We start from the raw sequence: 23,738 nt of genomic DNA, 5'->3' as shown, positions 1-23,738 counted from the left end.
ATTTGATTCCACCCCCAGTGTGTCACAGGTTCCATTGTGTCACAGCTAGGAGCCATAGGCCTTCCTGGCTGAGGTGACTATGCTGGTGGAGATCGTGGTGGTCCCAGGGCCAATCTTGGAGCAGACAACAGAGTCTACCCAGTGACTGTGCTGAGGTCTTAGCTGGGCGTCCCCTCCCCTGCTCCACAGCCAAGGTCTGTCCTGGCAGAACGCCTGACTCTTGAGCACAGACTGGAGCAAACAAGCCAGAATCTGAAACGTGAAATCACCAGGGTTCTCCCCAAAGAATGTAAAATGGTCGCTGCGCCACCTTGTAAAATGTTTTTTTTTTTTTAAAGTTTCAAGGAAATGTATCATACTAGGCGACTTTTTGTTCTACACTGCAGGCAATGGCAGTTACAGGTGTTCAACCCCCCCATATAACTCCCAGTCATGTACAGTACTCACAGACAGTCCTTACAATACAGTCCTGAGGTAAACAGACAACACCCCAAAACTCTTTAAGGGGCTTACTAACCCTAACCCAGACCCAGACAGCTCTAACCTACAGTCCTGACTGAAGCATAACCCAGACAGCCCTGACTGAAGCATAACCCAGACAGCCCTGACTGAAGCATAACCCAGACAGCCCTGACTGAAGCATAACCCAGACAGCCCTGACTGAAGCATAACCCAGACAGCCCTGACTGAAGCATAACCCAGACAGCCCTGACTGAAGCATAACCCAGACAGCCCTGACTGAAGCATAACCCAGACAGCCCTGACTGAGGCATAACCCAGACAGTCCTGACTGAAGCATAACCCAGACAGCTGTAACCTACAGCCCTGACTGAAGCATAACCCAGACAGCCCTGACTGAAGCATAACCCAGACAGCCCTGACTGAAGCATAACCCAGACAGCCCTGACTGAAGCAAAACCCAGACAGCCCTGACTGAAGCAAAACCCAGACAGCCCTGACTGAAGCATAACCCAGACAGCCCTGACTGAAGCATAACCCAGACAGTCCTGACTGAAGCATAACCCAGACAGTCCTGACTGAAGCATAACCTAGACAGCCCTAACCTACAGTTCTGACTGAAGCATAACCCAGACAGCCCTAACCTACAGTCCTGACTGAAGCATAAGCCAGACGGCCCTAACCTCTAGTCCTGACTGAAGCATAACCCAGACGGCGCTAACCTACAGTCCTGACTGAAGCATAAGCCAGACGGCCCTAACCTCTAGTCCTGACTGAAGCATAACCCAGACGGCGCTAACCTACAGTCCTGACTGAAGCATAACCCAGACGGCCCTAACCTACAGTCCTGACTGAAGCATAACCCAGACGGCGCTAACCTACAGTCCTGACTGAAGCATAAGCCAGACGGCCCTAACCTACAGTCCTGACTGAAGCATAACCCAGACGGCGCTAACCTACAGTCCTGACTGAAACATAAGCCAGACGGCCCTAACCTACAGTCCTGACTGAAACATAAGCCAGACGGCCCTAACCTACAATCCTGACTGAAGCATAAGCCAGACGGCCCTAACCTACAGTCCTGACTGAAGCAAAAGCCAGACGGCCCTAACCTACAGTCATGACTGAAGCATAAGCCAGACGGCCCTAACCTACAGTCCTGACTGAAGCATAAGCCAGACGGCCCTAACCTACAGTCCTGACTGAAGCATAAGCCAGACGGCCCTAACCTACAGTCCTGACTGAAGCATAAGCCAGACGGCCCTAACCTACAGTCCTGACTGAAGCATAAGCCAGACGGCCCTAACCTACAGTCCTGACTGAAGCATAAGCCAGACGGCCCTAACCTACAGTCCTGACTGAAGCATAAGCCAGACGGCCCTAACCTACAGTCCTGACTGAAGCATAAGCCAGACGGCCCTAACCTACAGTCCTGACTGAAGCATAAGCCAGACGGCCCTAACCTACAGTCCTGACTGAAGCATAAGCCAGACGGCCCTAACCTACAGTCCTGACTGAAGCATAAGCCAGACGGCCCTAACCTACAGTCCTGACTGAAGCATAAGCCAGACGGCCCTAACCTACAGTCCTGACTGAAGCATAAGCCAGACGGCCCTAACCTACAGTCCTGACTGAAGCATAAGCCAGACGGCCCTAACCTACAGTCCTGACTGAAGCATAAGCCAGACGGCCCTAACCTACAGTCCTGACTGAAGCATAAGCCAGACGGCCCTAACCTACAGTCCTGACTGAAGCATAAGCCAGACGGCCCTAACCTACAGTCCTGACTGAAGCATAAGCCAGACGGCCCTAACCTACAGTCCTGACTGAAGCATAAGCCAGACGGCCCTAACCTACAGTCCTGACTGAAGCATAAGCCAGACGGCCCTAACCTACAGTCCTGACTGAAGCATAAGCCAGACCCAGACAACCCTGACTGAAGCATAAAACACCTGAAAAGTATTTGTGAAGCTCCAGACTGGACCAAGCGGTCTCCTGCTGGGTTCACTAAAGAAATCCCTGGCACTTCAGTGTGGTGAGGAACAAACAGACCAGATTGTCCTGCCAACCAGTGCCAGATATTTGAGCAGGCAGGAGACTCAACAGATGGTCTGGCAGCCACATAACCTCACGCCAACCCACAGCACAAAAAAATAGCAGAATACACAAGCATCGTTGTTGTTTTTTTGTATGTTTTTCTTTGTCTTTCTGAATGACGACTAAGCACCACGTCACATGAACACATCCTCCAGGGCTCATGGGTATAGGCCTATGTTGTGAGAATCCATCCCAGCTGAAGGTGTAATGTGGGCGGCTGGGCAGGCAGCAGGGGCCCCCCTCTGCGCACATCCATCTCCGGTGTGGGATATGAGTGGAGATGACAGGCCCCAATTCATTCATCCAGTGACGGTGTGTGGCGGCACTAACGATTCCGGGACGGCTGATTAATGGCACGGGTGGGCCTCCATTCCCTCTGGAGTGTCACAGCAGGGGGGCACACACACACACACACACAACCCCCTGGGGGGACAGAATAAGGACAAGCAGTCAAAAGATATCACACAGCAGGAAGGGAATACTATGACTGGGAAGAAGCAGGGTCCTAGGTCCATAGGCTGTATTACTGTAGCAACAGGCCTGTATGGCTGCTGATTTATCCAGGGACAGCGCTGCACAGCTGCACAGTGTCTAGGTGTGTGTGCATGTGAAACGTGTGTGTGTGTGTGTGTCAGTGTATGTGTGAGAGAGCAGCGTGTTTGAGTAACGTGTGTGCGCGTGTGTGTATCTGCTAGACCTGCACGATTAGTGCGTCGGCAGCCTGTGGTTCGATGCCCTGCCAGCTCTAGCTGTGCTCACACCAAGACACACAAACATGCTACATCAAAGTCTGCAAGTCCAACCACCTCAACAAGTAACAGTGAGACTAGGCTCTGGTTTCAATGAGACTCTTTTGTCATATAGGAACTACGTCCCTGTCTATGTCACTACTTTATCCGCTTGACTAAAACACTAACTAGTAGCTAGCAAGATGGAGCTCAGAGGTTCTTTTTAATGAGTACGTTTCACAAGTGGCAAGTTTGCATCAACTACCTTCACTAAAACCACTGCAACGGTTTTGTCTGTAAACTTGAATCGCAACGTTCTGGTATATCCGCCTCGTGATTTGTTGGGAGAGTTATCTGAAGAGGACCCACCCCAAATTGTATTTTATCGGAGTTGCCAAAAGAGTAATTGAAACCAGATTCTAGTCACTGTTTCGGGTTGGGTTTTCCAGACTAACATTCTATGGAGAGTGTAGCAATGTGGCAGAGCAAGCAGTAGCTGTGCAATGGTTCAATGGGTAGAGGAAAAGAGACAGACAATGACAGAGGGGATCCAGTCCAGCCCGCTACCACTGCAGTGGGTGACCCCCACAGTGACACACATGCCAGTCCACAGAACCACAGTCCTCCGAGGACAAAGAGACTGAACAGAACCACAGTCCTCCGAGGACAAAGAGACTGAACAGAACCACAGTCCTCCGAGGACAAAGAGACTGAACAGAACCACAGTCCTCCTAGGACAGAGACTGAACAAAACCACAGTCCTCCTAGGACAGAGAGACTGAACAGAACCACAGTCCTCCTAGGACAAAGAGACTGAACAGAACCACAGTCCTCCTAGGACAGAGACTGAACAGAACCACAGTCCTCCTAGGACAAAGAGACTGAACAGAACCACAGTCCTCCTAGGACAGAGACTGAACCACAGTCCTCCTAGGACAAAGAGACTGAACAAAACCACAGTCCTTCGAGGACAAAGAGACTGAACAAAACCACAGTCCTCCTAGGACAAAGAGACTGAACAAAACCACAGTCCTCCTAGGACAAAGAGACTGAACAAAACCACAGTCCTCCGAGGACAAAGAGACTGAACAAAACCACAGTCCTCCGAGGACAAAGAGACTGAACAGAACCACAGTCCTCCTAGGACAAAGAGACTGAACAGAACCACAGTCCTCCGAGGACAAAGAGACTGAACAGAACCACAGTCCTCCTGGGACCAACAGACTGAACAGAACCACAGTCCTCCGAGGACAAAGAGACTGAACAGAACCACAGTCCTCCGAGGACAAAGAGACTGAACAGAACCACAGTCCTCCGAGGACAAAGAGACTGAACAAAACCACAGTCCTCCTAGGACAAAGAGACTGAACAGAACCACAGTCCTCCTAGGACCGACAGACTGAACAGAACCACAGTCCTCCTAGAACAAAGAGATTGAACAGAACCACAGTCCTCCTAGGACAAAGAGACTGAACAGAACCAGTCCTCCTAGGACAAAGAGACTGAACAGAACCACAGTCCTCCTAGGACAAAGAGACTGAACAGAACCACAGTCCTCCTAGGACAAAGAGACTGAACAGAATCAGTCCTCCTAGGACAAAGAGACTGAACAGAACCACAGTCCTCCTAGGACAAAGAGACTGAACAAAACCAGTCCTCCTAGGACAAAGAGACTGAACAGAACCACAGTCCTCCTAGGACAAAGAGACTGAACAGAACCACAGTCCTCCTAGGACAAAGAGACTGAACAGAACCACAGTCCTCCTAGGACAAAGAGACTGAACAGAACCACAGTCCTCCTAGGACAAAGAGACTGAACAGAACCACAGTCCTCCTAGGACAGAGACTGAACAGAACCACAGTCCTCCTAGGACAAAGAGACTGAACAAAACCACAGTCCTCCTAGGACAAAGAGACTGAACAGAACCACAGTCCTCCTAGGACAAAGAGACTGAACAGAACCACAGTCCTCCTAGGACAAAGAGACTGAACAGAACCACAGTCCTCCGAGGACAAAGAGATTGAACAGAACCACAGTCCTCCTAGGACAAAGAGACTGAACAGAACCACAGTCCTCCTAGGACAAAGAGACTGAACAGAACCACAGTCCTCCTAGGACAAAGAGACTGAACAGAACCACAGTCCTCCTAGGACCAACAGACTGAACAGAACCACAGTCCTCCTAGGACAAAGAGACTGAACAGAACCACAGTCCTCCTAGGACCAACAGACTGAACCACAGTCCTCCTAGGACCAACAGACTGAACAGAACCACAGTCCTCCTAGGACCAACAGACTGAACCACAGTCCTCCTAGGACCAACAGACTGAACCAGGCTATGGTTTCAGTGGTTTGGCCATGCCACCTTCTCTTTTTGTCTGTTATTGTGTGGTCCAGTCCTCTCACCTACAGTATGTTTATATGTGGCCAGGCACTAATATCACAGTGCCCCTTCGAGCCCTCCTCCCTGCCTCTTGCTACAGTAGAGGGAGTATAATTAGCAGGCTGAAGCCGAAGAACCCGACCGACCAGGGCTGCTTTCTTCCCACATAGTCCAGACACAAAGTCACATCTGTTTGACCAGAGACCCGAGCAGTCCACTTAACAATGAGGAGCATCAGAGAGCAGACCAGCACAGCCAAGCCGGAGGCCAGGACACAATCCACTGGAGACATGACTGCAACTACAGGAAGTCTCTACATAGCAGCGGAGGAGGAGAACAGGAGGAGGTATAGTGGGTGGAGAAAGAGAGGAAAGGCAGGAGTTGTCGGAGGAGAAAAGGCAGGTCGTGGTGGAAAGGGGAAGAAGGACGCCGAGCAGGAGGTAGAGGGTAAAGGAGGAGTTGGTGAAGACGGAGAGGAAGAAGGGGCTTTAACTCAATAAGAGCATAATGGAAGCAGGGCCTCTAAGCACAGAGCTCTACCACATCACTGAATGGTCACACACCCCACACAGACCTGGTACCTCTTAGGACCTTGAATAGTAAACCCTTAATCCAGTGAAGTGCATTATGCTAGGATGTCAACACTGAGCCAGATGTCAGACATAAAAGGACCTGTCCAGTCAGGTCCCAGGCACTAATTTCACTCTGGGTCTTCACTAATGTTTGCCACTGTGTTGGAGCTCAGGTATGTGATTGGCTCAGGGTGATGAGGGAAGGGTATCAGGGTGAGAGGGGAATGAACTTGACAGGGTCAGAGGGCAGGAAGGGCAGCTTCTGTCCCACACACATCACTGAACAAGTCACATTTTGACTGGTGTCATGTCCCCCCTAAACAGGACACAGGAAGGAACACAGTGTGACATGACAGGTCACCTCGGACAGAAAAAAGGGATGAGAAAAAGTGCTCTGGGTAAAAGTGAGAGAAAAAAAGTGAAAAAATTATGAATTGAGAGAAATTGGATCTGCAGGAAGTGTAGGTAGAGGAGAACAAAGGAACAGAAGAGAGTGAGCGTGGGGAGAGGGAGAGCACAGAGAGTGGAAAAGTGGGCGAGAGAGAGCCACAAGACTGTGACCAGTGGGTGGGGAATCCTCAGTGTCTGCTGTTCCCAGTCTGACAGCACCGTGTAGACTAGCCTGAAAACACACACAGACACACACAGTGGAGGTACAATCATGCAGTATGCATGGCCACGACACTGTACTGCAGGTGAAAAGGGACACAGTGTACTGTAAGAAAAAGCCAGCCGACATGGACACAGGAGGCTGCACAGAATGAGCTTCCTTTCACAGTAGTACACTACGCTTCTGCACTAACAGGCAGCCAAATACTCCAATCCAGTCAATTACGGACAGAGTCACAGTTAGTGTTTGGATTGGAGATGTAAATATTAACTTACTCAGAAACTGCCAAGCAGTCTGGACTGGAGCGACTGAAACGCTAAATAAATGAGAAATGGATAATCTCGTTTGACAACAGTCCACAGAACAAAAGGGAGATGGATGATTCTGCATCTTAATTGAACTGAAATATTAAATGATATATTATGAATATATTACCGTGTCATATTAAAAGGTAGACTCAGTGATATGACGTAGATGTGCAAACTAAACAGCATAGTGGGTCAATTTCCTCAACAACTAAGAGCATTAAACCGCGAGGCTAAACTTCTCCACTGTTTAGGACCCGTTACTACCATGCTGTAACAAAGTGAAGCAAACCCATGCACATGTGCAAATACTGTGTGACAGTGAAGTCTTGCATCTCGCTCATCACAATATCTGTGGTGCTGCTCGTGGCAACATTTCTTTGAGTCTACCTTTACAATGAAAGAGAGACGGAATAAAATAATGCTGTTGTGTCTCCAGCGTGAAGTGCTAGCTAGACCAAGTGTGATACAGACAGAGCATATTTTCATCAGAATCATTAAGCATAGGCCTACTCCCCAAACAGATGTTGTGGCTGTAATTCATCCCCATGCAAAGTTCAATGTGGAATTGTTCATTCATTCTGAAGATTCAAAAGAAAAGGCTAAATAAACTATATTAAACATCTGCATATCAAAAAGACAGATTCTGGTTTGTAACCCTGAAAGATTGTCTTTCAACTCACCAAATTGAGCCCCGTTTCAAATGATCACTCTTCGAGAACAGTTTGCGTGGTTCTGTGAAGGGAGTATTACAGCGTTGTACGAGATCTTCAGTTTCTTGGCAATTTCTCACATGGAATTGCCTTCATTTCTCAGAACAAGAATAGATTGATGAGTTTCTGAAGAAAGTCATTGTTTCTGGCCATTTTGAGCCTGTAATCGAACTCACAAATGCTGATGTTCCAGATACTAAACTAGTCTAAAGAAGGCCAGTTTCATTGCTTCTTTAATCAGAACAACAGTTTTCAGCTGTGCTAACATAATTTCAAAAGGGTTTTCTAATGATCAATTAGCCTTTTGAAATGATAAACTTGGATTAGCTAACACAACGTGCCATTGGAACACAGGAGTGATGGTTGCTGATAATGGGCCTCTGTACGCCTATGTAGATATTCCATTAAAAAATATATACAGTGGGGAGAACAAGTATTTGAGACACTGCCGATTTTGCAGGTTTTCCTACTTACAAAGCATGTAGAGGTCTGTAATTTTTATTATAGGTACACTTCAACTGTGAGAGACGGAATCAAAAAAATCCAGAAAATCACATTGTATGATTTCTAAGTAATTAATTTGCATTTTATTGCATGACATAAGTATTTGATCACCTAGTAAGAATTCCGGCTCTCACAGACCTGTTAGTTGTTTCTTTAAGAAGCCCTCCTGTTCTCCACTCATTACCTGTATTAACTGCACCTGTTTGAACTCATTACCTGTATAACAGACACCTGTCCACACACTCAATCAAACAGACTCCAACCTCTCCACAATGGCCAAGACCAGAGAGCTGTGACTTGGCTCTAACCTAACATAATCGTCTGGTGTGCTTTCGTCGTAAAACCTTTTTGAAATCGGACACTTTGGCTGGATTCACAACAAGTGTATCTTTAAAATGGTGTTAAATACTTGTATGTTTGAGGAATTTAAATGATGGGATTTCTGTTTTGAATTTGGCGCCCTGCAGTTTCACTGGCTGTTGACGAGGTGGGACGCTACCGTCCCACATACCCTAGTGAGGTTAACAGGTCTGCCCGTCGAAATGTGATATTCATGGCATGTCTCCCTCCCAGCCATACATCACACGGCTTAGGGGAGGCACGATTGGTGCATTAGACGAGTGAGAGACACGTTCAGTCTCCTCCTCAAAACACACACACGCAGCACAGACAAGCCAAATTGCAGCTGAAATATTGCTGTGAGGGAAAATAAAGTAGCTAGCACAACAAAGGGGAAATGGGGAACAGGTTAAGACATTTCCCTTCAAGAAAAATCCCCAGATGCTTCCAAAATGGGACAGGCAGCAGAAGACTAGTATGTTCTGGTCGACCCCAGAGTCTGTGTTTTAAGTAGGACCCCTCACTGTTCTCCTCCAGCACTGACACAACAGAAGAGAAAGCAGCAAGCTTGGTTGCATTTAAATAACAAGCTGGGCTATTTTTAGAGCCAGCTAGAATTCCCCCTCTTTGAATAAGCCTGCTTTCATACACACTGTGCACAGTGGAACTGTGGAATAAATTTATCAAAACATTCCGTTTGGTCTTCAGAAGCAGACAGACGCAGGTTCTTACAAGGAGAAGTGTAGAACGGAGTGTTCAAAACCCAGGGCTTTCCTGTCATAGTTAGAGCTTAGAAACAGAACTCTGTAGGCCTTCTCTTCTTTCCCCAGAAGTAAAATTATCATCTCGCTGTTTTACTTCTAAGGGGGAATGCAGTTATCACATTTTGATGACCTTTGCAAAGGAAGGAAGCGAAGTGTCCTCCCTTGCAAACAGAAACTCTTGGTCAAAACCCTCCCTTCCGCTAATTTCACCTGTGTTTATCATGCTCTAAAAGGTAGTTATGCATTTTTACGATATAGACAATTTTGACTTTGTTGTTGCGGAATCTAGTGGAAACAGTTTATGATCCACACATGACTTGAAAATCACCTCAACAGTTTATTAAGCACCGCCTTCACCCAATCCTGATTCGTCCAAATAATCAATGACAAAAACGCAAACCACGGCTGCGTTCAGTAGGTTTTTACGTTCTGGAACGTTCCAATTGAACGGAAACAGTACTGTACTGCACGACCAGTTGGAAAACGGGGCGGGGTTGGGTTGTGAGTTGGGGAACGCTGTCAGCATGGCCACTGCCCTTTAAATACGTCACTCATTGCTTCAAGCCACACCCACCAAACATACCTCAGTCTGTTCAAGAACGTACAATAACATTTTGGGGAAACGTGTTCAGTACAAACTGCTCTGCAATGAAGCAAACATTCAAGCTAACTGAACGCACCTCTCGAACTACTGCTGCTGCTCATAATCACATAACTCTACATGAGTCTTGACAGATTCTTGCAGTTTCATCTGTCCATGAGAGATTACCCATTAACATATACCTCTGTCTGCTTTATTAACATCCAGATGTTAAGAAATGATGTGCCTGACAGGTTCAAAACATTCCCTTGTTCCAGTTCTGGCGCTCTCTCTGACAAATTCCTTCATTCTTTTAAATAAGTTGTAAAAACAGTGAGAGATGGCCATAGGAACAGAAAGATAGAAAGTCCTAACAGCCTGAATTGGCAGGGCCTCTCACCCCCAGTTATCTACTGTAGGGACAAAGAGCCAGGAGGAGAGGGCAAAGGTTGGAACCCTCAGCAGCAACCCAACTCCATGTGCCAACACTGGGCTCCCTGGACCAGAGTGGGACCACACAGTTGATGCCTGTTTTTTTTAGGGTCTCCCTTCATTCAAAGAACACAAATCCACTTAGGCTACCATGCCAACACAACCGTTGGCAGGCTGGCAGCACCTCCACTACTGAGCACTCCACATCAAACGAGAAGAACACAGGCGTTCTTTCATACAGTACATCAAAAAGGAAGCATTTCCTGGCCCGTCACTGGCGACCAACGCGAGTCCAGTCCAGCTTTACTCAAGAACTAGCCTAATTGCATTACCTCACTGGCAGGCAGCAGTGACAGGATACTGCTATAGGCCTGGCTGACAGCAACAGCCCACTGATATCGCCACATGCCCTAGTACTTCCTTTAAATATACCATGTGCTGGATTACTGATAGTAGAGACCGAGGCTTGGCTGTCTGTTTCCTCCATGGAATTAGATTGAATTATAGATCATTCTATTTCTATGGTTACTTCCCCTCAGACTGCAAGTATAGCCCGTCTGTCAGTCAGTCTGTTACCTCAAACTCCCCTCAGCCTGGAGGTCTGTCTGGGCCCAGTCAGTCAGTGTGATTTGCAGTCAGCAGACGTATTGACCATCAGCAAGCAGTAAGGCCGGCTGGCCACCTCCACCCTGTCTGTGTGTTATTAACACAGCAGCTCTCCTATTGATTAGACCCAGCCAAATCAAACGGTGCCGAAAAGAGCTGCTAACTCAGACAATTGGCCATCCAGCGGTGGTCTCTCAGAAGGTGGGAGACTAACACAGATGAGAGCTGACCGGGTGAATCATCAAGGCATGGTGTGGCAGCGGCTGCTGCTTTTAACTGAACGGATACACCTAGCAAGGCCATTGGGACTGGTACTCAAAGTAAATGTAATAGATGTTCCATCTCCAGATATCTTGGTAATGAATTTTGTGAAGTGGATGCCCATCGTGCAAGTGTGTTGCACCAGCCTAGTGCCAGTACCAGCCTAGTACCAGAGAGAAGAGGTGGCTTGTCTCTACACCCCAAATGGCACCCTATTCTCTATATAGGTTCGCTGGTCAAAAGTAGTGCACTATAAAAGGGAATAGGGTAGAGGTCGACCGATTATGATTTTTCAACGCCGATACCGATTATTGTAGGACCAAAAAAAGCCGATACCGAATAATTGGCCTATTTTTTTTTTTTATTATATTTGTATTTATGACAATTACAACAATACTGAATGAATACTTATTTTAACTTAATATAATACATCAATAAAATCATTTTAGCCTCAATTTGGTTTAAATAATGCAAAAACAAAGTGTTGGAGAAGAAAGTAAAAGTGCAATATGTGCCATGTAAGAGAGCTAACGTTTAAGTTCCTTGCTCAGAACATGAGAACATATGAAAGCTGGTGGTTCCTTTTAACATGAGTCTTCAATATTCCTAGGTAAGAAGTTTTAGGTTGTAGTTATTATAGGAATTATAGGACTATTTCTCTCTATACCATTTGTATTTCATATACCTTTCACTATTGGATGTTCTTATAGGCACTTTAGTATTGCCAGTGTAACAGTATAGCTTCCGTCCCTCTCCTCGCTCCTACCTGGACTCGAACCAGGAACACATCGACAACAGCCACCCTCGAAGCAGCGTTACCCATGCAGAGCAAGGGGAATAACTACTCCAAGTCTCAGAGCGATTGACGTTTGAAACGCTATTAGCGCGCACCCGCTAACTAGCTAGCCATTTCACATCGGTTACACCAGCCTAATCTCGGGAGTTGATAGGCTTGAAGTCATAAACAGCTGCTGGCAAACGCACGAAAGTGCTGTTTGAATGAATGCTTACGAGCCTGCTGCTGCCTACACCGTTCAGTCAGACTACTCTATCAAATATCAAATCATAGACTTAATTATAACATAACACACAGAAATACGAGCCTTAGAGGTCATTAATATGGTCAAATCCGGAAACTATCATTTCGAAAACAAAACGTTTATTCTTTCAGTGAAATACGGAACCGTTCCGTATTTTATCTAACGGGTGGCATCCCTAAGTCTAAATATTCCTGTTACATTGCACAACCTTCAATGTTATGTCATAATTATGTACAATTCTGGCAAATTAATTACGGTCTTTGTTAGGAAGAAATGGTCTTCACACAGTTAGCAACGAGCCAGGCGGCCCAAACTGCTGCATATACCCTGACTGCTTGCACAGAACGCAAGAGAAGTGACACTTTCCCTAGTTATAAGAAATTAATGTTAGCAGGCAATATTAACTAAAGGTTTAAAAATATATACTTGTGTATTGATTTTAAAGAAAGGCATTGATGTTTATGGTTAGGTACATTTGGTACAACGACAATGCTTTTTTCGCAAATGCGCTTGTTAAATCATCACCATTTGTCGAAGTAGGCTGTGATTCAATGAGAAATTAACAGGCACCGCATGGATTATATGCAACGCAGGACACGCTAGAGAAACTAGTAATATCATCAACCATGTGTAGTTAACTAGTGATTATGTTAAGATTGATTGTTTTTTATAAGTTTAATGCTAGCTAGCAACTTACCTTGGCTTCTTGCTGCCCTCGCGTAACAGGTAGTCAGCCTACCATGCAGGCTCCACGTGGAGTGCAATGTAAGGCAGGTGGTTAGAGCGTTGGACTAGTAACCGGAAGGTTGCAAAAACAAATCCCCGAGCTGACAAGGAAAAAATCTGTCGTTCTGCCCCTGAACAAGGCAGTTAACCCACCGTTCCTAGGCAGTCATTGAAAATAAGAATGTGTTCTTAACTGACTTGCCTAGTTAAATACATTTTTTATTTTTAAATAATAATAATAAAAAATATATTTAAAAAATTCGGCAAATTGGTGTCCAAAAATACAGATTATCGATTGTTATGAAAACTTGAAAATCGGCCCTAATTAAATCGGCCATTCCGATTAATCGGTCGACCTCTAGAATAGGGTGCCATTTGGGACGCAGCTTCCCCAGCCATGGGGCCAGTGATCATAGGGACAGGTAGATCCTGGCCTCCCTCTGGTGGAGTGACCTTGACATGGCCAACGTAACACAAATCAACTAGACAGCAAATAATAGTCCTGCACACACACACATTTGTCAGCAGCAAAGTCATAAGGTTTAGTCCAACCCAGCCCATCTTGAAGCGAGCCAGCCCAGAGAGCAGACCAGGCAGTGGCTGACTGTCACTGGCTGTGTCGTCACATTCTATTCCCCCCGTGCTAATGAATCTGCCATCCATCACGCAGTTATACGGCCTGCAATTCTGCCGCTTTTATTGTTAGCTGCTAAAAAAATACATGTGGCCACCACACCAAGGTTCCATCTCACTCTTCTTCTTTTACCAGATCCACAACATTCAGCCTGGAACAATGCTAAATACATCACCTGGCCGTGTTATATGACTGTGATTCCCCCTGTAATCCGTTGGTCAACTGACTGTAAAGGTTAAATATGAGATACGGGCTACGCAGTGAGGCTGCGATAGGTCTCAGTGGGGAGAAAAGACATCTGGGGAAGAGTCTGAAGGGCTTGGTGGGTACAGCACTACAGTAAAAAGACCAGGGTGTCACCTAACTCAACCTGGGTGACAGAAAATGATGGACGGGACAATGACTAGTGCTGCTGCAGCAGCACATTCCTACCCTCGGAGGCGGGTGAGGCGACGCATTCAAATAGCCACCGTAGAACCGGAGGGAGCTGTTAAAGCCATCAATCAGCCAGGCCCCGGTGCTGCAGCAAGGGCATCTGTGTACTGTACAGAGAAACCTCAGGAGAGAGTGAGGGGAGGGGGAGCCGGTGAGAGCGCCAGAGGGCCCAGAAACCCTCCCATTAGACAGGACAAAGACACACCTCACACAGTTCAGCCACAGGCCAGACTAAAGGTAGGCCTAACAGTTCAGCCGCAGGCCAGACTAAAGGTAGGCCTAACAGTTCAGCCACAGGCCAGACTAAAGGTAGGCCTAACAGTTCAGCCGCAGGTTTGAGGCTAGAGTAAGCACGTAGCCTATAACGCTGCTATGGGTTAACCTAAAAAATGTACATAGCCTTGGCTACAGTACAGACCAAATGTATAACAGTCCCGCTGCAGGCCAGGCTAAAGGTATTCCATTCAGCTTCATGTTGCAGGCTATTTGTCTAATTTATGTCTAACTCAGCTATAAGGTAAAGGCTAAAAGTATAGGCTACAGTAAAGATATAGGCTGCAAGCTGACTGTGACATAGACCTACCGCTCCAGTAACCAGGCTAGAAGGAACAGCAGTAAGTCATCATCACCCAGAGAAAGGGATTGGGCCCATTCTTCAGCTTTAATACAAAGTAATCCTCCAGAGGCCACCTGTGGTATTAAGGCATTCGCCTGACAAAAACAACCTCCCAGATTTACATTTGATTGATCCCTGTTGCAAGGATGAGGGATATTTGTTCACTAAGCTCTCAATGCAGCAGACAGTCCATCACTGTGCCCGCTGAACCCTTTGAACACGGATCTAGCACTTGTGGAATTCCTGGGTTGATGTGAGGCCCCTTGACAGAGACACAGCACGGAGACGCTTCTTCACGCCCACATAAAGAAACACAACGAGGTGCCATTAATGTCTCCTATAGATCAAAGGCAAAGGGCCCCTGATTGGACCACCTTGACGTACTATGGAGGGAAGGCCCAAAGAGAAGGCATGGATGACAAACAAAGGAACGACAGGCCTTTATTAATGGTTAATGAAACCTGGAAATGCGTGTATGTCTTCACTGGACTGGGGCCCCACTTTAAAGATCCAGGGCCTCAGTTTCTTAACATCCCACGCCTCAGGATTATCAGGGGCCAGGATGCATGCTGCTCTCTGGCTCTCCATTCACAGCAAACTCCTTTCTCACAGGGCAATGCATTCCTCTCTGGCAGCTATTTTCGGCATCAAAACGAGATGAAGGGAATGGATTCAAGTGAGGGTAAAGGGACTAAGCCCACAAAAGACAACCACTAGCCTACAAAACATGAGAAATAAGTAGCTAGTCGTATCAACGTCAAAGTGGTCTAATAAGAATCATAGACCTACAGCTTCAGAATGCTAAATAATCCAATAAACAGAATAGGGAGGTAAACCATTCAGGAGACAATGACCTTCTGACTAATGAACTGCCAAGTCTTCGAATACCCCATTATCCTCTTAATTGATCCGGGAGGAATTCCTTTAGATGGCATTAGTGTTTCCCCGATGAGAGGAAAAGGGGAGGAAGGAAGGGCAGGGGGGAGAGGGTTGGAGAGAGGTCCTCTGTTTTATCCCACTCTGTGGTTCGCTGCTTGACCTCTCATTCAGGTCAATTTTTCATGCAGGTCTCCCCAGCACACACCAACGTGTGCATGCACATATTCAGCAGAGAAAAACAAAAACAGAGTGCCTGCTTGGCTTCCTGCCTCTCCCAGGCAGTGAGGAATGCCTGCTGAATCTAGTCTTGCTAGACATCAAGCAGGATCAATGCTGTCAGAGCTCAAAGACTGCAGCAAACTGCGACTCCCAGCAGTGTGGGAGACACTCAGTATTTACCATGCATGGATACTTCAATCAACACTGCCACTGCTGCTCATTCACAATCAAGCTGGCTGCTGCTGGCCTATTACATATGCAATGAATTACTGATTACCACTGCACATTGTGCACAACCACTCTCATTTGGCCTGAATAAGCAAAGATGGTGTGCATTGGGAAAAACAACTGAAACCATGAAAGAACAACATCTGTCTCTCTAGCATTCCATCATAGATATTGGTCCCTCATGGATGTAGACAGGCAGCTAGACCGATAGAGCACGCCACTAGAACGCCGCGCTGTATCAGGGCAGGGGCCTCAGGGGCTGGCCAATGAAGAGTAACCAGGTTAGGTGAAAACAGAAAGTGTGGTGTCCAGTGACAGAGGAAAGACTGGTGTCTCCCTCCCGGCTTCCGTGGGTCAGGTCAGGAGAGGACACACTGAGCTGATTAGCCAATTCTTCCCTTTTAGTCCAGCAACTCCCACAGAATGAGAACAGGTGTAGGTAGAAATGTTAAAGAGACTGCCAACTTATTATAGTTCAAGCCTGACTCATGTATACAAGAGACTAAAGAATGTATTCTCTTCGTGGGTGTCTGTGTGACCCATTTCCCAGCTTTTCTTTTTAACGCAGTATTTCAGAAGACATTCGAAATGGAAAAATAAAAAGGAGTTGTGCTTTAAGTCAATGTGTTCCAGATGGTGATGCAATTTCACATTGAAAATACAGAGCCAACACAGACTTAGGCTTAACACAAGCAGTATCAACACAGTGGGGCTGCAGGAGTTACTGTAAAACAATGCACTCTGCCAAAACTCCAACCATACATCCAGAAACAAATGCCTTGGTGTATTGTTATTAAAACCCATAGCCTCACAACACCTGGAGGTAACAATGACTCAAGAACATTGCAGAAGAATACAAAGCTACAAGATTGTGTGTGAAATGACGGCTGTCTGTGCTTGCCTCAGTGTGACCTCATGTTGACTAATCGTCTGGAGGGTCGAAAACAACACTATTCAGATTATGAAACACAACATTAATCACTGACAAGGGAATCAGTGGCAACAGCAGTCTACATGGCATTGGTGAACCAAAACCACTGCAACTTGTTACACTACAGAGCTGTGAGGAAACTGGTCAGTGAGGGGGACTGGGACATTATCTGAGAGATGATATGATAAGTGTGTGATAAGCTGTTAGAGCTGCCGCCTTTACAATGCAGATGTGACCACATGCACAACTCTGGGGCTAGCTGACCAAATTAGATTGACACCCTGACCCACAATCCCATTTATTCTCTCAGATGCCAGTCCTACATCAAAGCCTGTTGTGAATATCCACACAGCCTACAGTAAATACAAAAAGGACCAAAAACAGTAGGTTATGCTGCTGTGCAGTGAATGATGGGAATTACTACTGAAAATATTTCCTTGTGTGGTCTGCGATTACAATACACAACCACTAGAAAGCAAAGCAGGTGGCATGCCCGTCCTCCATAGTCGGCTTGAAATCAACCACAGTAAGTGCTGCAGCCAGTGGATTTGTCTAGAACAGGGATGGGCATGCGGCCCAGGGCCCCCTTTTTGTAGGGCTGCAGGTCAATTTCCAAAGACAGTTTCTCTCTTATGTCAGTCACTGACAGTCAATTAATTAGCCCATGTCAGCTAACATTCTTTAGATTGGTAAATTAATCTAGCGGCCGCAACCCAAACTTGAAGCAATCATGGTCGAATTACTGTATTAAGGCATTCACCTGACAAAAAAACCCTCCCAGATTTACATTTCATTGATCCCTGGTGCATCCATTGATTTTCTTAGTCACTCTCACTCAGATATCATGTATAAATTCCACCCTAAGGAAAAATGTGTATTTTTGCAGCAAGCTCTTCTTTAAAACTGCACTATTTTCTCTAGAAGGAATGCAGCTTGTCAAAATTGACTTTTCGTAGCGAGTTTAGAATTTATGCAGCAGGTTAGGATATTTAATTTAAGGTTAGGAAAAGGGTTAGCTAAAATACAACAAAAAAATCTACTTTTGGCGTCAATTTGCCAAAAGCTGTATCCCATCTAGACATGACTACTGCAGCCAGTTAAGTCAGACAGTCACACCTCCATTGTGGCAACTTTGTCATGCTGTGATTCCAACGTTGCTGTGGCACCACTCCACAGTTTGTTGGGCACAGAAAAGAGACTGCATAATATATTTTATTAACGGTATAGTAAAGTGGGTTATGTGCCGAATACTGATGTAGAGGTCTGTCCACCGCCCTGTGGAGCTCGAGATAGAAAACAAAGCAACCATGTATCGCGTGCATGCTGCAAACAGCTGCGGGTGGTGCATGGTTTATTACGATGTGTCACCTCACTAAACATCTTTCATATGGCAGCGTCTGTCTTCTTATTACAACTCATTTCATATGTTTGAATAGGGTTGGTTTTGTGATGTTGCAAATGTGTTACATCCGTGCACCGCGTGGCGGTCCTGTACCATGCTGCAGATGACCATTGTCATTGATTAAAAACCATATGAACATACCTATTGGCGTTGCCCCGAAAATCCGAACCACTGGTACTTTCTTCACGTCACTTTCTCTGAATTCGTTATAAATGACGTCCAAGTCTTTGAGAGGACTTGTAAGGTAGTAGTCAGCGGTAACGATACGGACGGCAAACATGACTGCTGTGCTAGATACAATGAACTATTCGGAGCGCGCATGGGACACACACTGTGGCATCATCTAGGACCAGAAGGAGAATAAATTGTTTTGCACAATGTAAGAACCGACGAATGATCCAAACAATCCTTTTTAGTTACACATAGCAATAAACCAAAGAGTTTGTTTATCGAGGCAGAGCTGCCCCATTTTCCAGCTAGCTTACAAGCTAAGAACTCTGGTGAGTAATCCGAGTTGCAGCTGTTGAGGCCACGCTACAGCTAATGGAGGTGCCCCGTGATTCAGTTACTATTGACATAGCTACTACACTCGTCTCAGAATTTAGAATGCTGAAACTAGTAGCCGATATCCGTCCACTTGAAAACCAGGACAAGTGTGGGCTTCCATGAGACGTGCCATAGCTATCTAACAAACTAGCTCGCCAGCTACATTTACATTTACATTTAAGTCATTTAGCAGACGCTCTTATCCAGAGCGACTTACAAATTGGCTAAACATAAACCACTTTGTTCCCACTCGCGGAGTCCAGGTGCTACGGCATATCCATTCTGAAAAATTGGGAATCGTTGAGGCAGATGTTAATGCAAGTATTTAGCTTTGCTTGCAAATACAATTCTATGTGGCAGTTATTGCAGTTAGTGGCTTCCAATGTGGCACAGCGGACAAGGTTTTCCCTTCTCTGTAATATGATCACAACACTCTTCACTAAACAAACCTAAGCAACGCCATTCCTCCCCTAGTGTTTGCATCTACTGATAGCTACTGCCGCATATCCAACAACACCGGCCAGTCAGAGGAGTCAAGATCCAGTCCCAAATTGTGTTCGTAGAACCACCGCGTTTTCCATTGGTCCATTTACAAGCGAGCACGTGAAAGTGAGCTTTTTAATTGGTTTAAAAAATCTTTGGGCGGGACATGGGTATGACAGGCCAAATCCTATTATTCCTCAAAAAATATATATTAAAGCGTCAACTTTTTGGGGGACATTTTGCGAATATTGACTGTTAATAACACCCTACAATAATTATACTGCTCCACTGATCTAAAAGATAAACTAAACATAGAAATTGCGCATTTCAATGATAAACGATTACAAAATGTACTTGAAACTGCCTGATTTCGACTGCAACCACTTTCGCAATTAAAAATTTACAGGAAATAACTAGCACGTATTGAACAAAAAAAACACCACCCGCAGGCTCAAATTGCCGAACCCAGAAGGAGGTTTGCGTTCTGCAGACTGTCTAGAACATAGAGATAGATTGAGGACTCATCTTTGTATCTGTGACAGCCTTGGCATCGCCATTTAGACAATCTCCATTTTAAAGTAGTACATTTTCTTCTTCACGATTGGATGATCTCTCCTGATGACCCGATTGGACATGACTCCAACAGGGTCACCAGGAGGGACCAGCCAATGAAGTTGGAAGTTCCACCCAGTTGACTACATTAAAATGGTGGAAGCCCTCAATGGTGTGGCCCATGCTAATACCAGGCCCCCAGTGTCCGGTCTGGGGGGTGAAGTTACGAGCTCTGCTGATCGGCTACTGCGTAGCAACCTAGCGGTGCCAAAAGCCCTGGTCTGCCCTAGAAAGCCTATGTAAATTACCATCGCCAGAACGGCCAAACACAATTAGTTTATTATGATCAAGTTTGATCCCCACAGTGAATTATTTTCAAGTTTGCTACAAATCAAGGTTATTTAATTAAATAGTGATCCATTCTGACTACTACATTTGTTGTCAAACAGGACCACGTGCTGACACAGAACAATCACGGGCCGGCAGGTTACGAGGAGGCTCGCGCCCTCAGTGGTGTAAAGTACTTAAGTAAAAATACTTGAAAATAGTACTTAAGTAGTTTTTTGGGTTATCTGTACTTTACTATTTATATTTTTGACAACTTTTACTTTTACTTCACTACATTCCTAAAGAAAATTATGTACTTTTTACTCAATACATTTTCCCTGACACTCAAAAGTACTCGTTACATTTAGAACGCTTAGCAGGACAGGAAAATTGCCTTAGGAATATATGGATGACGTCAGTGCTACCTACTGGTTTTAATGTCTATGGCCTTTTGGCCACTGGAGGCCTCTATCATTCTCTATGGGCGAGACCTTTTTGCAAGACTAGATTACTGTAAAGTTTGCCTTGCTGTAATTGGCTCTCACACACTTCCTAGTGGTGTACGTTGAGCACTTCTAGAAGTTCCTTACTACAGTACATTAGTAGCCTACAGTACAATGACCATATTTTGATAAATGTGTCAAATTTTGTCCCTATAATTCCTACATCCAAATGTATGCAATTGTGTTACTGTCCCCCTAAATGATTTACTTACCATAAGACCTTATGTTAGACTACATAGAAAAACAGATCATAACATGGTTCTACATTCCTCAAGACCTTTCAGTCAGTCCACACAATATTGTGGCACACACCAATATTTGTCACTACTGCTTAAAGAATAAGGCCTTTTTTATAATTACAGCCATATTTTTGGTACTTTCTTTCTACTTTCCTGTCAGATTTTTTAAACTTCACATTGGTTAAAGGGCAATTCCACAATTTTTCAACCTCATATTCATTATCTCCAGCACCAAACCAGTGTCTACATATTTGAAAACAGCGTGTTTCTATGATCCGTGGTTAAAAAGATAAGAAGAAAGGTCTCTGTGACATCCCAGGGTAGTAAAAAAGCGAGATAACTGTGATTTTCAAAACCTGCAATGAGTTTCTATCCAGGGGAGGGTATTTTCTTGCTCCACATGTTACCTTGAATCTCATAGTGTGTGAAAACCATTGTTTAAAAAAAAAAAACACTTTTGATGATGTCAGTAGGTAGAACTTTTTAACTTCATATTTTTTTCTTCAAATGTAGAAATGTGCCGATTTCACATATGTTGACACTGGGGTTGTGCTGGAGATAATGACAATTAGTTTGAAAAGTGGTGGAGTTGCCCTTTAATATAATTCCATATAGATTTCCATAATAAACTGAAAGGCCCATAAACCCCGGCTCACACTGGGGACATAGTCACACTCAATGGCTCCCTGATGATGAAGAATGTTTCATTAACATTTCATCTGGATGGAGTGGGAGCATCTGTCACACGAAGTGTGCTCTGACCTTGAGTGGGCTTCAGCCCTTTCTCTGGAAACCAATCAGTGCAGGTGAAAATGAGGTGAGTCCGTTTAATAGCGGTCTTCTGCTGAAAGGTATGTCTATGCATCACAATCTGGGATAGCCCAGAACTCACTACACTCGAGATGTTCAGGTAAGTATTCACATACACCAGTTCACACACAGCTCTGTAGGAATGAAAGCAATAGTTTGGTGAAGTGACTTTTCTCCTTGTTGATGGTTGGAGAATTTCGCCTTGTTATCTGGAGGCACAGACCAGTTTGCCCATGTTAATCAAGCAGTCACCTCACTGACCTAGTTTACATGCACACTAATGTCCCGTTATTATTCGGGATACTCAAGTATTCTGTTTTTGAGTTGACGCATATAAACATCATATCCCGTTAACAATAACACGAAAAATCTTGTAGCCTGGTTATGAGATCCCCGGATATGATGCCTGGGGTATGCCGATCTAAGACGGGATACTGTGGCATGAAAAAATCTTATGCCATTTACTGTTGTTTTTGCAGTCTACGCAGGCTCAGTTTCACATATAATTGGTGTTGTGTGATGATGTTTTCATCTGATTGTCAAACAAATCACTTCAAAAAGTAGGCTACCTGCAGAGTTTGACACCATAATAATTGAACCTACTATAACTAATTTACTATAATTTAAATTAAGTTTCTGCTTATAATTTCCAACATTTGGTATGCTATTTGTTTGTCAACTATAGTTTGACACATGCAGCTTCTGTCATAACTTAGCCACAGAAGACTAAGTAAAGTGCTCACCAGAATAATGTCTTACATCAATAGAATGAATGTATTAGTAATCTACACTGAACAAAAATATAAACGCAACATGTAAAGTATTGGTTCCATGTTTCATGAGTTGAAATTAAACATCCCAGAAATTTTCCATATGCACAAAAATCTTATTTCTCTCAAAGTTTGTGCACAAATTTGTTTCCATCCTTGTTACTGAGCATTTCTCGTTTGCCAAGATAATCCATCCACCTGATGTGTGCCATATCAAGAAGCTGATTAAACAGAATGCTCATTACACAGGTGCACCTTGTGCTGGGGACAATGAAAGGCCACTTTAAAATGTGCAGTTTTGTCACACAACACAATGCCAAAGATGTCTCAAGTTGAGGGAGTGTGCAATTGGCATGCTAACTGCAGGAATGTCCAACAGAGCTGTTGCCAGAGAATTTAATGTTAATATCTCTACCATAAGTTGCCTCCAACGTTGTTTTAGAGAGAATTTGGCAGTATGTCCACCTGGCCTCACAACCGCAGACCACGTGTAACCACACCAGCCCAGGACCTCCACATCCAGCTTCTGAAGAGATGCTAGAAAGAAAGAAATCATATTTCTCCACTCCTGTTCCTGAACCAAAATTAACATTTGTTGTATTATTCTACAGGAGTTAAAATTATATTACTCCACATGTGAGAGGTTATAGGCCTACATTCAGTGCAATATTTCAGTTTCTATTCCATTTAACCCATAGAACTTAAATTAGGAATATTCTGTTTATTAATGGATACAGGGATACTCATGAGCAGGATATCAAAGGTGCATGTAAACAGCTTATCCCAAAAAAGACCTTAAGTGGGATATGAGCTACTATACGGAATACTTTGGACATGTAAATGTGGTCACTGATAAGTTGACAGGCTCAGTTTCACACACCAAGCCACCTGCAGGAGACAATCCCATCTCCCCCTTCTCCAACCCCTTTGGTTGCTTTGGGTTTGTCAGATCAGGCTTGGTCTAGTGTGGTGCAAGTGCTATGGGTGCAGGAAAAGCCTGAGTGTATACTAAGCCCTCATGGTTAACAAATGCATTAGGCTGATA

General features: G+C 45.0%; 1 protein-coding gene across 2 annotated transcripts in view; it reads right to left on the bottom strand.

Moving 5' to 3' along the window:
• The window catches only part of LOC139556208 (DNA polymerase zeta catalytic subunit-like), a 113,366-nt gene extending 93,850 nt beyond the window's left edge, over positions 1-19,516 (bottom strand). Inside the window, exon 1 of one of the 2 annotated variants that reach the window (XR_011671083.1) lies at positions 18,605-19,516. Coding sequence is in view for 1 of the 2 variants with exons in the window: in XM_071369841.1 (XP_071225942.1) it covers positions 18,605-18,743 (139 nt within the window). In the remaining variant the exon portion in view is untranslated. The remainder of the gene's footprint in view (positions 1-18,604) is intronic. The other variant, XM_071369841.1, reaches the window with a different exon arrangement.
• Between the last annotated feature and the right edge of the window lie 4,222 nt (positions 19,517-23,738).

This window comes from Salvelinus alpinus, chromosome 27, assembly GCF_045679555.1.
Source record: "Salvelinus alpinus chromosome 27, SLU_Salpinus.1, whole genome shotgun sequence".
NCBI classification, from domain to species: domain Eukaryota; kingdom Metazoa; phylum Chordata; class Actinopteri; order Salmoniformes; family Salmonidae; genus Salvelinus; species Salvelinus alpinus.
This window is presented reverse-complemented; position numbering and strand designations above follow the sequence as displayed.